Raw genomic sequence first — 17,790 nt, forward strand, 5'->3', positions numbered from 1 at the left:
CTTTAATTATAATTTCAGAAGAAATAGGTTTAAACTTTCATTTTTTGTTTCGTAAAGTATTTGCAAAGTAGTTTGAGGGTCTTTCAAAGATGACCAAGCGAAAGGGGAGATATTTGCCACTTCTTCTAAGATAAATGACAAACCCTTGGCCGGTGCCACTGCCTGCCGGGAGGGCTGGCTGGTGCAGAGCCCCCAGCACTGCAGGGCAGCGCTGCCCTGAGATAGCTGAACCCAAGTAAATTAACTTGGATAACTGAAGAGGTGAATGAATTTTACGGACTCTTTAAAATATAATTCATATTTTGTGCTTTGTTTGCTTATGCTTATTTGGCTCTTACTACAAAAACCCATTACGTATCTGATGTAAGGTAGACTTCCTCATACCACAACAAACGGACAGGTGGAGCGATAAAAGTCGGTACTCTCCAGTGCGAAGCATGCCAAGAGCCCCGAGATGGGGACTGTACCCAGCTTTCCTGCACCCAATCTCATTTCCCAGGGAGCAAAAAACATATATGTGTTTCCCAGTGTCGAGGACATCAAAGATTTTAATTCCTGCTTCCTCCAGGTGACCCATCTAGTTGTTTAATGTTTTCAATTGATTTACTTTTCAGTAGAATAATGTGGCTTCAAACAGCCACAGATTTAAAACCAAAATGTAAAGAGGAATGCCAATCAATCAAATAAATCTTTTTTGTTAGCCAGCTGAATTAAGTAACAGCCAGATGGCAATTAAAAAAAAAAGAAAACCAGAAGTAATTTGTTTAACACCTTGTGCTTAGATAATATTTACAGAGGTGCTATTGGGAGGGAGCTGGGAGAGAATTTCTCAGAGAGAACTGTTTTACTTGCTGAATATTGAGTCTTTTTACCACTAGGGTAATCAAACAACCTAATCAACTTGAATTAGGAAAACACAGAGTTTAGATGCATTGATTTAGCAGCCTTGCATGCAGCCATGGGCAAACAAGCGTTCTCACAGCTAGCTCACTGCTGAAGGCTTCATGAGTCAAAAGGCAAGTCCACACCTAAAGCTGCTGGGAAGACTGGACTGGGACTCGAGCTCCCAAACCCCACTTGTCCCCCCACATGTCACTTCTGTCCCCAAACTGGTCTTGCGGTGAGCTGTGAGAGGTACGAAATGCCATTCATTGCTGTCACCGCTACAACTAACAGCAACCCACATCATGCTGAAGGACACGACCGCATGTGATGATGACAAAAAGTCCCCAAGGAAGTCTTCTGCTGCTGCCACAGACCACATCTCATCCCCACTAACCCACCTCTGTTCTTCAGAGACTTTCTGCTCTGCGATCTAGGACAGATACTGGAGCACGTGTGGGGTGAAGCAGGAGCAGCGGGTCTCGGGTTTTTTCCACAAAGTTAATATGGAAATACGATACATGTGGCAAGATTTCAAAGACAGCTACAGACCTGTTGCTGGTCACAACTCAACTTACCACTGAGCGGGTGAGGAATGGTGTATTGCTTTTTTTTGCTTAATGTGGATGTTGAGGAAAGCTTGCGAATGAGCACTCCCTGGACACTTGCAGGAGCATCACTCTGCCGGGCTTTCCTCAGCCAGACCATATGTTCAAGTCTCTTCAGCCTTTCTTGTGAACGGGAGATGAATCGAGGCTTATGGATTTCTAGTGCTTCCTAAATGAAACAGAGAAACCACTTCATTTTAAAAGAATTAAAAGGAAGGAAAAAAATGTGATATGCATCTAATTGGGTTCAGTAAGAGATTACCCATGAAAATGATTGCTTGTCTGTACAGAAGTTAGCAAACTGCCTTCCTATCTGTCTTTACTTCCTTTTACTGTTAGAAAGCTGCCTTGGTGTGAAATTTCCAGATCAGACAAAGAGGAATTTCTGAAAAAACACCCCAACTTTCAGGAAACATATCCAAAAGGTTTTGAATTACATATTTTTATAAGTTATCCAAATTCAAGTTCTTGACGTTTTGCCTGTTTCCTTGTCTCACCCCATTGCCGAAGCCGCTTGTCGCTGACAGTTCGCAAACTTTCCTGTTTATTTAGATTGTCATGCAGATCTATTCATGGATGATCCAGAGGCAAATGCTTTCCAGTCAAAGGCTGCTTCAACATTTAGGAATGTCTTAGGACAGAAGACGGGAGTGGAGACTGGTCTGCAGCACACGTTGGAGGAAAGGCAGGAAAACACGTCTGCTGCTGGGGCTTGGTATCAACCTGGGGTCCTGCCATGCCTACGGCTGCTGCTCGCCCTGCTGGATGTCGTGCGCGTTTGGGAAATCGGCAGTTTTGAGGTTACAATTTCAAAACTGTCTTTGGGAAATTTATGAATCCCCAAACTTTTACCATGGTTCCCTACAGGAATGGCCAGCGGGGCTTGGAATGGGGAGCTTTTACAACCAGACAGCCAAGCAAGTCTTGGCAGCTGATGCAAGCTATGAAAACTTCATTGGAAAGGAGATAAATCAAGGAAATGCGAACTTCTGCTCTCATCCCCATCCCAGGAAATAATTGCCATCCATGGGGAAAAAAAAAAAGAGAAGAAAAGGAAAAAAGGGAAAAAAGGAAGTTAAAAAAAAAAAAGGAAAAATAAAATAAATAAATAAATCCACATATTAACAACAACAGATTGATACTTTACCCGCAGCGTCTGTGGGGCTGCTGGATTTCTCTCAGGCTGGGAGCTGGTTTCTGGCCGTGTGAGCGCATCGTTTTTCTCACGAGTAACATCTGGCGAGCGAGCCGCGGATAGTGTTACCCTGCTGGCTCGCTCCCGCTCATCCTCCTCCTTACGCTCCTTTATTTTGTCACTTGAACCACAGAATTCATAATCACCTTTGAGAGATTTAAAAGTTCATTAAGAGTGCATGGTTAATTTTTTATTGGGTTCTCCACCTCATTAGACATAGAGGGCAATTTCTGAAATAAGAATGCCAAGGTATTATTAATAGGCCTCATTAAGCAGAATAGATCAAATCTAATCATAGGTGCTACTCACTGCCCTGTGACACCCAGAGTATCTTTCACATTAAGCCAGACATCGCACTGAAGCATAATTAAACCACTCAGATGTTTAGCTCCGTTTGCTGGTATTCGCCTCCCAGAAGCAAGACGCTGTAACACAGTTGCATCACGGAAAGCAAAGGATATCACGCTGTGACTTGCAGTTTGAGTTAATTTCAATTTATTGCTTGTATTGTAGGAAATAACATGTTGTTTTGGACCTTAATCACATGACATTTCTCTTTGACCATACTGAGACTTTCATAAACACTACTCTTGTTTTTTGTCTTTGCTGATATACCGTTTGCTTTCTGTCATTTCTACATATTCATTAGCCAGTGGAAAGACTCCATGAAAAAAATAATAAACAAAAGGTTAATATGCATTATAGCATATTATGAAAGGGGTCAATTTACAAAGCCCTCCACTGAGAAAAAAATTATTATTTTCTACACTCATAATTATGCTTTAGTGCTCTATGACTGATACTCCCTGCACAAATTAGGACCAAGAAAGGCTATGTCCTCAAAAATCAGAGTTGACAAGATTCTCATTTAGAGGACAGAATTAATCCAAAATAACAAAGGATCTTCGGAAGAGCTCTGTATGAACTATTTTGAAGAGCCACACTGGAGTACTTCTTCCTTGCCAAATAATTTGATTTCTAGAACTAAATATCTGGGAATAAAGCCCATTACTGTTTTATTTCAATCTTTGGTTACAATAAACTTAAAATATTTTCCTCTTTATGACATATTGTACATATTATTTTGTACTTAAAAAAAAATATTAAAGTGATCTGTGTTGGGTACATTTGCCTTATAAAAGCCGTAACTGTATTTCCTCCCTAATACCGCTCTTGTTAACATTTTGGAGAAAAACTTGAAACCTGTGAACACGACATTAAACTTCTTGATAAGCCAGGTTTAGAGGTGTTGATTAACTTTGTCTTTGATAGCTCTCAGCGGATGCTTCACTTCCAGTTAGTGAAGCGGCACGAGTTAACTTCAGGCACTGAGAGCAGAACGTAGGCTTCTCTCATCTAACTGGGTGTTACATCCCGTAGCTTCACAGTCAATAATGAAGAAGTTTTGCCTACCTGCCTACAAAATTCTGCTAGAAAAAACACTGTAAGAAAAAAGGTTATATGGCCATTATAGCATTTATAGGATATTGGAGTAAAGTTCTCGCAAGTCTAGTGATCCTAAAGCCAAATTAATCTCCAGTATATTATATCTCAGTCGTCTTCTGCAAAAATACCTTATGCATGAATACAACTGCTTGTGTCATCTCCATTTTAGCTATATGAATAAGTGTTGGAATTAAGATATCCAAACAGGTCCTGAAATAGAAGAAATTATGCTTTATGTGCTGAAACCTTGTTGATAATCAGTTGTTAAAACTTCTTTTTTTTCCTTCACGGTAATCCCCCCAAAGCAAGCGTTTCATGCTATACCTGCGCACCACAGAGTTCAGGCTGTCATGTCAGAAAAAAAAATGCAGAATTGAAAGAAAGGTATCAAAACAAATTTGCAAAATTAACCTTGACACTTCTGGTGCTTCTTGGTTGGACTGGGACAGCTTGACTCTGCAGTTTTAATGTTTTTTCAAGATTTTCTTGAATCTACTTACAAAGTAAGCCTATCTTTCTCATTTTAATCTTGTTTTCTATTAACCATAGCAATGTATACAGTCAGATTAGTTGATTGATCTCTCACCAGATGACTCATACCCAGCACTTAAAGCTGGACAAAAATGGACTGACTTTCCATTACTTCACTTTTTTCTTTGAGACTGATCTCATCTTATTATTGAAACCATATTCCTAACAGCCACAGTAGGATTTGTACCTTACTTTTTAGGAGCTGGTTTTGCCCATGAACATTTGCTTCCAAGAGGATTCTCAGTGAAGCTTTTCTATTGCACATACTATCGGAGACAGACATTTTTGGTTTCAGGATGGCCTGTGCTTGGATCGCTTTGGATTTGGAGGTGCCTTTGGAGGGATCTCTCTTTTTCAACAAGCCGTCGGTAGCAGCAGCAATTGCCTTTTTGGATGTTGTATCTGGAAGAGAGCCAGAGGCCGCTGTGCTGCTCCTGCCTGTGGTGCATTGCTGCTTCTTGCTTCCCAACAGCATTTGTATTCCTGTGAAAAACAGAAGAAAAACAACCCCAAATTCTATAACATGGGAACATTTTTCTTCTCAGCTCTCTAGTCCTCATAATTTTTATTTCCTGCAAAACAGCTTTGGGTCGTATATTTTAAAAGTTGTAACTGATTCAAATGTTATCATGACTGACATGCAGCTGTACTGCAACAAAATGTTACCGTAGAAATCATCACAGAGGACACTCTTCGTAAAAATAAACTGCCTTTCTAAATAATTTACATACACTCTGATGGGCAGCGTGGCAGGAGTCAAGATACCTCTGGCAAGAAGGTATGCTATGTGTCTTGCTCTTGTCTCTTATTCACTTGAGAGGAACATTTTAGATTGGTTAAACCTGATCAAAATTATAGTTACCAAATAGTAATCAAAATTATAGGATCCAAGGGTGGCTGTGATGAAAATGGGGGTCCGAGTGGTTTCGGAATCAGGGTTTTAGTGGAGTGGTAGTAGAGTGGCTGCCTCAGAAGCAGCACCTGTCTCCAACATTTTTAGTGCCCTGCTCTACCTCTGTGCAAAGCCTCAGCAGGAACCGGCACCAAAAAGGTCTGATTTGTACAAGACAACACTTTCCCCTGAAATTGTTTTGATGAGAAGGATGTTGCACAGCAGCTACCACTGCAGGACCCTGCTATGTCAAAAGCAATAGAGCTAGTTGGATAAGCTCTGTGCTACACAAACCTCGAACGATGATTCAAGCTGACTACCACTACTACCAGCAAAACCCCAGAAAAGTGAGAGTGTGGGCATATAAGCCAGAAGCGTCCATTTTCCAAGGTGCATTTTAGGCAGATTTTTTTAGGGAGAATAAATAGAATTTAAAAAAAACCAGGAAATTAAATACAATGAATTAGGGACAACATGGAAAGGGCATCAGGATCAAGGGTGGGGAAGAAAGAAGGTGCAGATGGGAACTATTTTTTGTCCCTATAAATCACTCGGTAGTGGCCCCTGGTAGGCAGACACCCACACTGACATGCACACAGCATGACTCTGCTCTTCTCTTTTAATAATGTGCATGAATTGTCTATTGGTAGTCCTAGCCACAGGCTGACTTGAGACCTCAAGATTTATGTAGCTCGAAATGACCAATAGCTATTACAAAATTGGTGAAAGAATTTGGGAGGTACAAGGGAAAAAAAATGCAACTGGTTTCAGACCTAACCATAAAACCAAACAAACGAGGCTGGGATTGCCTCGCTCTCTGTTGTGGACATAACACATTTAATAAACTACTGGTGCTTCATGACAAATGCTTTTTAAAAAGCAGCCACACAATTCTTTTCCCTGCTGACTCATTCTCAGCAGCTGCCCCTCTCCAAACGCTTGTTTCCAACACCTTCGTTGAGGCCAGAGGAAAGATTAGAAGTGTTTTTCTTCTTTCGTCCAATCCACAAGGAAGGATGAAATGCCACATCATGTTAGACACTTCCTTATCTCAGAGTCGTTAAGTAAAATTAGATCCTGCACTGTGGTGCAGGAAGTTTTCAGTTCACTTTCCCAATCCTTAATCCACTTGCAGTAAATGAGAAATATTCTTTGCCACAAAATGACGGTCTCCTACACATTTTAGCAATTTGAATGGCTCATGTTTCTTTTCGGTCACCCAGTATTTCCGGGGAAACTAGAGACGTTAAGGTACAGCATCTAGTGTTCTTCCCTTACCATGCGGATCAGAAAGCTTTTAACATGTTTCTTTCTGTAAACTCAATTGCCCACAGAAGGAGGAGTCAACTTCTCAGAGGATCCTCTAGTGACGGATCCCTGAAGGTCAGCACAGACAGAAAATGTAACTTTTTTTCTAATTAAATTCGTTGAGATAAACCCTGTCCTAAGCAATTTCACAGCCATACAGAAAATCTGGTCTAAGCAAGGAAATGCACACAGAGCTCTCAAATTCTAGGCTAGCATCCAAACTCTCCCTCTTCTCTATGGTATAACTTATCTTTCTTCTTGCTGTTCACACATTGCAAATATTTGCCTTATCTTTTGTCAAAACTTAGGTCTCTTCTCAGATGAAAATAGCTTTAAAGCAAATACTCTCAACAAACTGGATAGACTCAGTTGTGTGCATACTCTCAGTTGGAGCTCATGCATATACAGTGATCTGTTCCTCCATTCCCAGACTGGTCCCGGACCTGCAGTTACACAGTGTTTCTACAGATGTTTAATGACATATAACGGGAAGAAACAATGGGACAGATTAATGAGGTCATGGGCATCAAAGAGCGCTTATGGGAAGAGGTAGAAACAGGCAGCATGGTAGGAGAAGATGAAGAAAGCAGCAGGTAGCATTAAGTAACTGCAGAGCGGCAGAGAAGGAAGTCTTTTCCCAAAGGCAGCCAAGATACTAGAAGAATGGGGGGGGGGGGGGGGAAAGAGGGCAGCTAAGCCACAGAAAGAACTTGAATGGAAAACAGATTATCTCTTTAAATCATCTCTTAAATTCAAATAGTTTACTGGCCAGTAGAAAGCAGAGAGGAGAAGAAAAGAGAATGGAAAGGAGAAAAGAATTTCTGCTCATCCAAGGCAGCGTCACAGTAGGAGACAATTTGCCTTCATATCAAGAAACAGTCTGTCCAACAAATGTGTGTGTTGTGAAGCCAAACAGCTTCTTCACTGTGGTTGTCAGACCACTCACACCACTGTTGTGTCCCCAGGAGAGGCTGTTTGCTGTGGCTGGGCATTGGTGTCTGAGGCTGCAGCACGACTCATCAGGGTGGTGAAAATGGGCTGCAAGGTAGCAAAATAAAACAGCAAAGACCAGAGCCAGTGAAGGAGCTGTCTGTAAGTCACATCCCTCCTCTCTAGTGTCTTAGAATATGGATCTGAACAAAAGAAAGAAGAGTTGCCTGGAGGATTCACACTCCATTTACTCCTAACTACCAGACTAGCTATTTGTGGATATTGGCTTCCAAGTGTAAGTACAGTAACCTTCAAGAACTGAGCATTAAGCCCCAGGAATTTTCTTACATACAGTGCAAACGGAGACAGACTTCCCTTCTGCACTGCACAACTTCCCTGTTAAAAGGAATGCCAGCAGTGATATTCTGCCCATAAGGTCTGGGGATTCCCACAAAGATGTGGATTGGAGAGAAAGAAAAGAAAGGCATGAACAAAACTAGGAATGGCGTCCATCATTAAAAAAACCCAACAACATGATGGCTGCTTCTTAGCCTTTTGTGACAACAAAAGGATGTCTAAGAATGAAAAAAAGCAAGATTCCTTAGGAAATTCAGGTATAAAAACACTGCATCCTTCTGCATGAAAAGTGTCTTCCTTAGATCTTATAACTAAATCTTAATCCTTATTAGATTCACAGTATGGTGGGGATTATTTTTTTCGTAGATAATTAAGGCAATAAGAAAAGGTGCGCCTTGCTCTTGTCTAAGATTGAAGGCAATCAGAAAATAATGGAGCCAATTTGGTAAATTCTTTCCTCTTACTCCCTCTTGAATTAATCTTTCAATTCAAAAGGAACACCCCGGCACAGTCAGTCCCCAGGAAAACACAGCAAAGCAAACCAGACATGGTCTCCAAAGATCAACTCCCTCACCCTCAAAGCAGCTGTCAATTACCTTCACTAAGGAATGCAGATGCAAATGATATTTAGAAAAAAAAGAAAAAGGCAAAGGTGCTTAAGGGTACGATCACTGAGTTTCACTCTGTACATTCTGGATCCATTGTTAATATACTGTGTGGGGAATTAGGGCTGTTACTCTCATTAAGACTATCTGGAATTGTATATCTAAATCCCCACACACCAAACTTGAAATATATATGCCCCTCTGAGAATAGCTAGAATTGTAACTGGATGACTAGCAATATATGTTTTTTCTATTATCCCAGCTGAAGAAAGACTTTAAAACTAATGAACAAAGACTTGCAAGTGTAATGCTTTGGGAGATACAGCAGAACAAAACTCAAAGAAACAGAAAGCAGAACGACTCCGTTAATAAAATTCAGCAAATATAGATCCTGGTTGTAAAAGTTCAGCTGTGTATAGGACAAAAAGGAATAAAACCATAATTACATTCGGAGAAAAATCATTTTAGCCCTATGCAGGAAAGCAAAAGACAACCATTCAATTTTTAAATAATGACTTAGTGAAAACCATATGATAATGGAGGAGTTAAAAATATTCTGTAAAACCAAGGGTAGGTTTTCAAAAGCTCTTTTTTTTTTTTTAAAGAATCCTTGATCTCTGAGTAAAATGAGTATATTGTTTTACTGTAAAGTATCTTTTTACATTTTTCTCCCTCTCCCTTCAGGGGGTTTTGCTAACAGGAAATGACCCTGCCTTAGAGCAGGTTAAACTTGCCTTTCCTTGAAACATGGACAATTCAGACAAACATACCCTTATCCATTGTTACTACTTTTTTTTTCTTTTCATTTTACAGTGGGATAATGCAGCTTTTCATGCTCTCTTATAACACTCTTCCTAGCGTTGCAGTGTGGATTTCTGACAATTCATGACAAAGTGCTTCTTTGAAATCGGCCAAAGTTCATTTTAACAGACGCAGCGCTACAAAGCTACAAATCCTCCACGACCACCAAGCAAGCCTGACAAGAGGCGGCCGGGGAAGGAGAGGCACAGCGTTGATTCACTGTGTGTCATTAATGAGATCAGACATCACCACTGCAGGTAGGCTTTACATTACAGACCACCTGCTGGGTCTTTTTTAAAATTTAATAAAAGCCCCATGCCCTGGGATGCTGAGCTCTCCCAGACCTCCGTGATGGGAGCAGACGCTGCCAATACCCCAAGCAGAGAGGAGCAGCAATTAACATTCCTTAAATGTAAGAAACTTCTACCTTCTTCAAGATTTAGACCCAGACGTATGTGGCGTAGGTTGTACAGAGCCCACACGTGCCTCAAGCAGGCAAGCAGTGATCCGTAATCCAAACCAAGGCTCCAGCCTCCTGATGACAGAGACTGATGACTCAATTCCTATCATGAATCAAGTATTACCCCTGCTAAGACATACGATCTTAGATAGAAGTAAACAGACCGCACTGTCTCAGCAGCCTGGTAACACAGAAAAATGGAAACATTGAGAGCAATGACAATATTATTAGTTATTTCGGTGTTTGTCAAGGGATGGAAGATAGGACAGATAATTTATTGTTCAGATCACTGCCAAGGAAAAGGCATCAGTTTTAATCAGTCAACAAACTGCAGTCAGCAAAGAATGCTACAAAATTCAGATGTTTCTACTAAAATTTCTGCTGACCAGCAGTGAGACCTATGTCCCTAACTGCCTTTTGCTGTTTGTCAAATGGCTCGTTTGCAAGAGGCCGTGTCAGATGCTGTTCAGCATTAGCATCTTGTAAAAACCCCTGACAGTAATGTAGCTCTGCCCATGCTCCCTGATCGAAATGTAACGCTTAACAAGGTCTTGGATGTACCTTTCAATAAATACCTGGGGCTGGGTCCTGAGAAACAGGGCTGGGCCGCATCGTTATCTCCATTCCTAGAACTGTCAAGACTCAAAGTTGGGGCAACTTTGCAAGCTTGAAGCGAGAGAATCGCCCAGACTGTTACTCCTGATGAACATCTCATTGTACCTATACTAATGCTTCTTCAAACACCCTGCCTGGTGAGGATAAGGCTTAATTATCTCAGCTATATCAATAACACCTCAAACTAAACGTCTAGGTTAAAAAATTATCTCTAACAGAAAGGTTGGGTTTTTTTCTAGCTAGCTTTTTTTTTTTTTTAATGACGTTGACAGCTGTAGCTACATTTCTCAGAAGGAAGACACCTTCTTTTTACAAAAGCTAATATTTGACTGTGGAAAGTTGTAATCATTTAAAAGAGAAAGCTTATCAAGTGTACCTAAGAGCTATTAGGCTCCAAATCCATAATCAGTTCAAAGTAGGAAGAACCTCTTGATGTCAAGAAACAGCTTGTTTACAGAAGGCTTCTGGCAAAATTAGAGTGTAGTCCAACACTTGGCTTCAGAGCAAACAATCCCATAATGCAGCTAATCAACGGCACCTAACAATAACTCTCTCTGTGGTGACTGCCAATTTATTTTCTCAAAACACTTTGCAAATAATTAATCAATCCTCTCTTTTGGTGTTAAATAAGGAAACGCCACTTATTTCAGGGAGCGAATGGGTAGCAACGTGCTGCTCAGGACAGGATGTAACGCACCGACTCTGACCGCTCACGGGGAGGCTTGGTGGAACAAGGGTGTAATTTGCAATGACTGCACCGGCAAAAAGGGAACATTCCTGCCTGGCACCTGCAGGAGATCATCTTACACCCCAAATCATGTGAGTGTATTATTGCTGCAGAATATTTTAATGGTCAGGAAATAATCCACCCACATTATTTGATTCGACTGCTTGCACCAGTGGGTCCCCGATACTCAGCTGGTCAAGAATAGCATTTGTATATTTTCCTAACATTTTTCCCCTTTGCTTCCTATGTGCTGGGACAGGATAAAAGGGAAAATATTATTTTTTCATTAAACCTTTCATAATTTGGAGGCTGGTCAAGCACCTGGTAGTTATTTTCTCACTGAAGATAATCAGTCTTAGATTTTAGACTCATACCTGGAATCATCACTGTTTTTCTTGTCATGCCTTTTTGGCCATTCTATACCAAAGCCGTGCCTTTAACAAACCCAACACTCCCAGGCAACTGGTCCTTAGACTGAGAGGATGTCTGTTCATATTGCTAAGAACCATGGAAATGGTTATTGAAAAGACGTTGAAATTTGCTGCTGTACTTTTGAGCCATTCTCTGTAACATCCACCTAACAAAAACTCAGAGTTAGACATCCACGTTTGCATTTCAAGGATGTCACGCTAGAAGCGAGCAGGTGCTACTGGGGTGACTCCAGGAGCAATCTGATGCAGTGCGACTTAAAAAAAAAAATATTCAGCATGATTCAGAACATTTAAATGGTGATTTGCAGGGTAAGAAATGTATTGACCGCTTGGTGTTCTCATCATATAAAAGATACCTAGTTGTTCAGCTCTTTCTGATAATTTACCACAGCCAGACTGAGCCAAGTACTCACTTCACAGAGTGCAAAAGAGTTGCTCCAAGTTTAAACCAAATGTGAATAAGGGGAAAATGAAGCCTTTTGCTCCAGTGGCATAATGCAGCCACTGAACCCACATAGCCCGTCTCTTTCTCTTAATCGTTATTTTAACGTTTCTAGTATTCAGCCTTCCACTGCTTTCCCTGAGTGCTAATGAGTGACTTGCCCCTTCCAGAATCTTTCACTTCACATTGTCTCACATTTTACCAACTCTGACAGCTCAAGATAGAAATGTCCACCCTGAAAAAGATGGGAAACAGTGGGAGAATAAAACCCTTAACTTTCACGGGCCAAAGCAAGGAAAGCTGAACTTTAATTTGGATCTTCAGCAGACAATATGATCATCCTTGGGAAAATAATTCTAATTTATCAGTTTCAGTCATAGAAATGCTGTCCATAACTTCATTAACAGGGCAGACATCCTTCTGTCTTGTAGGGAAACGATGGCCTTTCCAGCCAACAGGTTTGTTGCTATGCCACGTAGTATAAAACTTTGGAACCTTTTGGGATACCCCCCCACACTGATCCCTTCCTTCTCCATTTACACCTGATGTGCATCATCACCCCTTCCTTTGTCACACCAGAGGATGGGGAAAGTAGAAGCAGGCATCTGAACCACAGAACAAAGCTCAAGTGCTTGGTACTCCATAAACATAAAAGGGACCTCCAGAGAAGAGGAGGCAACCCCTTCCTTCTAAATAAAAAAGATCCAGGAGAAGGAGAGGCAACCCCTATTGCCCATCACACAGGCTGGGGTCTGTCTCGAAGGCTGGCAGTACCTTTGAGTCACTCCTAACCGAGGACTGCCAATTCCTCACTGAGTTTTCAACATCTGTAAGGACCAAGTCTCAGTTTCTCAGCAACTCATACAGCACATGAAGGTCACATTGCAGTGTGACACAGACCCAATGACACAAAACGTCTAGACTAAGGAAAATTGACAACCTCCTCCATTTTAAACTTTAAATTTATACCAGATGAAGTGAAACATCAAAGGAGCTCCTTTTAATGGGCTTTTTGGCATGTGGTCCTTTGTTCTTAACAAGTCGGCACCAGCTGCTATGTCCATAACGCCAAGTCAGTAACGTCCCCGGCCAGATTCTCGGCTGATGTAAATCAGTGTCACTCCTCTGAAGGAAGATACTTCTATTGGTTTACATCAGCTGAAGATTTGGCTCCTCATGCTTAGCAGGTGCAAGCTAAAGTAAAATCTTCTGTGCCATATTTCACATTTCTCCTGTCTTCACCATCATGACTGCTGTGTACATTCTCAGGCTGGAGACTTAATTAGCATCAGCTGTAGCTACTCAAGTTTCTATACAATAAATTCCATATTGTAAGGAGCAGCTTTCATCTAATTATAACTTGTACATGTAAATATATATATATATGTATACTCCCCCCTGCACACTAATCTTGTACTCTGGGTTATTGTGTGGTGACTTTTCCATAAACAGAAGATAAGGTGAGAACACCAGATAGGCCACGTTCATTCATCGCGACATTTCAAATACTCTTTAGTAATTGAAAATAAATGCTATTAAAAGTCTTCAGTCTTAAGATTGCGTACATTAGCCCATCCTGATTACCATGAGTATAATTATATAAGTATAAGTATAATTAGTTTAAAGGTGACCTACAAATATTTTCTTGATGTACGAATGTCTCAAATACCAGGGGCTTTTCAATGTGTATTTAAAACGGAAACATTCTTTTGCTTTGCAGGTAGCAGCATATCAAAATCCCACAGCACCAGCTGTTCTGATTTTATTGCAATACAAATATACATTTACACACATGCACAAAAAAATTAAAATAGCTCTTGAAACAAATGAAAGTGTAGTTATTTAGCCCTTAGTTAATCAACAAGCTGCTGGCTTCAGCACTTGTTAATAAAACTCGTGCTTAAGAAGGAAAGAGAAGCCTATAATCCTCTGGGGCCATTCAACACCCCAAAAGCCCAGATCCCATCTCAATTTTCCCCATCCACTGCCTTGGGTTGCTTTAATTAAGTAAATTATGTTTCCAAATCACCTGCCATTCTCTTTGGGAAAAAGTATAAGCAACTACAATACCAGCTCTCTGATCCACCTTTTTCACTGAATAAATGTGTTCTCCCCCTTCCTGAGTGCTTCATTCCTGAATTCTGCAGGAGAAGGGATGCCAGCAGGGCAGGCCCCCCCCGGAGACCCCCCGTGCCCCGGCTGCCTCCCAGCACCCACACTTACTGCCGCCCGCGTTCACACCCACCCATCACCACCCTCATATTCACCTTCAATTGCCGATCCATGCATACCTCATAAGCCTGATTTCCCTACTTGTGGGTAGTTTACACATGCAATTAATGAGATTCCCTTTGTCATCTCCCCCGACCCTCCTTGCACATGCTCCACATCTTCTGTGCCTCACCGGAAGGCTGCGGGAGCCAGCACAGCACCTACCATCCAAACCAGATTTACATTTCTCTCCACTTCAGCTGTTGTTCCTTAATAATTCTGCACAGCAGTTTTGGGCATGGCAAAGAAAGAAAAGTGTAGATGTTATAAAAGTTGAGGTGTTAGCAGAAATTATTTCAGTTTATAGTGTAGCTGACTTTTGTGAAGGTGCTCAGGCATCGAGACTTTTACAATTATCTATGCTTAAACATGAATTTAGATGTTGGCATTTATAACCTTTCATAGTAAAGTGATTATATCATTTAATCAAGAGGTCAAAATGAATTTAAAGTTGTCCCATTTTCTTCTCTTTGCCCTGTTTTAATAATTCAGCATAGAGCCCAGTAGGTGATATACTGTAAAAGATGGATGGAAAACTAAATATTCTTGTGGAATATATTCTTCACGAAAGGTAGGTGAGAAATTAAGATTAAAAATGCTCCTGTCTTCAGCAGAAACAAGACTCATCTTTTCATTTTTAACTTACCTTTTATTTATGAGACATCAGGTACAGACAGTAGAGGAAATTGCAGCATTCACTTAAAAGCAGCGTTAGCAAGTTCTGACAGCTTGTTAAAAGCCACGACCAAAGGCAAGATGATGCACATCAATTACCTGTGACAAGGACCTCATGGAGCTTGGCCCGGGCTTACCCGTGGTCATATCTGTGAGGTGAGTCGCGTGGTTCTCTGCGGGCCATTTCGCATTCACGGGCACAAGTTCCTTAAGCTGCCCAAGGGATTGAAATGCTGGCCACTCATTAAAAATAAACACAATTATGTCTTACGACTCTATGTCTTCCCGCAGTTCAAGTCTGACTTCACATGTAACCTGGATTTTCCAGCATTTACAGTCCGATTTCTTGCCAGATAATGGAAGCAAAGTACCCAAAGCAACAGAGTCAGTAGAAGACAGAGTCCACAGTGGTGAAATCACAAGACCATATTCCATCCTTGGGACGCTGTAGCATGAAACATGGCTTTGAACGCTAACTGAGTCTGAGATGTTTGGATTTCTAAGTATAATTACCATCCATGAGCGTAGCCCAAGATTTACATTTCATTAATATGCCTAAAATATCCTTTTCATATGTGGCACATTGTGGAAATACATACCTCTGGAGATCATCTGGACCAACCTCCTGCTGAAAGCAGGGCCTTAGATTAGGTTATCCAAGTTCATGTAAAGCCAAGTCTTAGAATACTTGGATTTGAACATGAAATAGTATCAGTGACACCGTAAGTAGAGTCATCATTACTTTAGTAAAGACACATGAAAAATTAGAAAAAAAGACGCTCCAAAGAGGCCATGACTCAACTGGTCCTATAGGAAACAGCAAGCCCTGGCCCCAGTACCTGTAAAGCAGAGAAGTACTTGGGTGCTCGTTCCACTTCAGATTCTAATAAAGCAGCCTATATATCCTGGAAACTACATTTCCAGATTTCATACAGAAAAGTCTAGCCTTGAAAGTAATTTTTCTTTTTTTTTTTCCCCCCTCTTTTTTTTTTTTTTTTTTTTTGCCATGGTGATGTTATTACCACTTGTATTTTTGCTGGCAAGAAGGTATTGCCTACAGCTGCAAACCAATATAAACTTAAACTTTCTGGGTCATCAGAAATGTGACTGACAAAGAGCTCTCCACACTTCCTTCATCCATAAGATAACTATGTTAAAGTATTAACACAGTGTAAAATATTGCTCGCTGTCCCTTTTCTGTGAGTTCTTCCTTCTTTTTAAATATTTCATTTAACAAACATTTAATTGCATAAACATATAGTAGACCAAAGCTTAATGTGAATGGATTTGAGCTAGTAAACACTGGAGGAAAACAAACATTGAAAAGAACTGGGAAGCTGTGACGGTATAAAGGGCTTTGCTGATGGGGGAGTTATTTTGCTGCGCTCGTGAAGCAGCATCTTGCAGTACAGGTCTTGTAATTTTGAGCTGTACACACAGAAGTGCCACAGCAAAAAGCAAGAGGGCAACTGTGTCCTATTATAGCTCTCTTTATATATTTAAACTAGTCCAGGAAAAAAGACATATACCAGGCTGTAGGACTGTACCAGACTTGCACCAGAACGGACCTAAGAGATCACTTCCCTCCCTCGCTTCACCCATTTTCGGAACTAAAGGGAACTCACATTTTCATTTTCTCCCAGGTTAAAACCATACCAATTGCCTTGCGTTTTAATGAGCAGTGTGGGTGTCTCATGCATTTAACCAGGTTTCTTATGATTTGTCACATTTAATGGCTGACGGCTATGCAAGAGCTCATTACTTTGGGGATCACAGTGAGAAAGACTGTTGTTTTGAACTATTATTCCGGCTGTTTGTACAAATTTCACACAGGAAAGTTGTAGTACGCTGATAAACACCTTATATATTACAAAGGGTCTGATCAAGAGAAATATGTAGCTTTACATTTGACATTATTGCTTACACAAAAGGTGGAAGCAGTTAAAAAGGTACCACTTCCCATGTTTATTTACACCTGTATTCTTGTGTACACAAATGGTGGAAATAATTTTTCAAAACCCAGTGTTTCTCAGCTGGTTACCTCACTTGTTTCCGCTTTTTAGTAAAACCGTGGAACCATGAGCAGTGTCTAATTTCACTTTCTAATTACTTCTAGTAAAAGCGATTCTTTCATGACCACCATGGTATTGCCAAGCCCAGGGAAGTCTCAATACTGTTCTAATCCTTGTTTCGGTGGTACATCACAGACAGACCTCAGATGGTGTTAAAGCCTTGAATGCATAGCACTTTCTATGGAAACTTCAGGAGAACGATGTTGTTTGAAATCAGGATGGTATGCAATGGAGTCCAAAGCTGAAACGCTGAATTTGCTGGGGTCAGTCAATGGAAAGTCCTCACCAACCCTCACCCATTACATTTCTTTCTTGCTTTAACACTGGTCGGCATCTTCCCTCTCCTGCTCCCTTCTGCGCCATCTCTCCTTCAACAACAGACAACCTGGATTACACTTACAAAGAAATGTTTTATCTCTGGCTTTCTTCAGCAGCCAGCCTGAGGGGTGCTTCACCCTGCAGACCCACGCGGCTTTCATCTAAGGGCCTGACTCTGGAATTACTGACACCGCTGGTTTCTCTGTGGAAAATCCTGGCTCTGT

General features: G+C 40.9%; 1 protein-coding gene across 1 annotated transcript in view; it reads right to left on the reverse strand.

Moving 5' to 3' along the window:
* C12H10orf90 (chromosome 12 C10orf90 homolog) overlaps positions 1 to 17,790 on the reverse strand; it is a 69,054-nt gene that overhangs the window by 13,049 nt on the left and 38,215 nt on the right. Inside the window, exons 4-6 of the mRNA XM_064464377.1 lie at positions 4,855 to 5,145; positions 2,638 to 2,831; positions 1,461 to 1,659 (exon numbers count right to left, since the gene is read on the reverse strand). Coding sequence (XP_064320447.1) covers positions 1,461 to 1,659; positions 2,638 to 2,831; positions 4,855 to 5,145 — 684 coding nt within the window. The remainder of the gene's footprint in view (positions 1 to 1,460; positions 1,660 to 2,637; positions 2,832 to 4,854; positions 5,146 to 17,790) is intronic.

Source organism: Phalacrocorax carbo, chromosome 12 (assembly GCF_963921805.1).
Source record: "Phalacrocorax carbo chromosome 12, bPhaCar2.1, whole genome shotgun sequence".
Classification (NCBI taxonomy): Eukaryota; Metazoa; Chordata; class Aves; order Suliformes; family Phalacrocoracidae; genus Phalacrocorax; species Phalacrocorax carbo.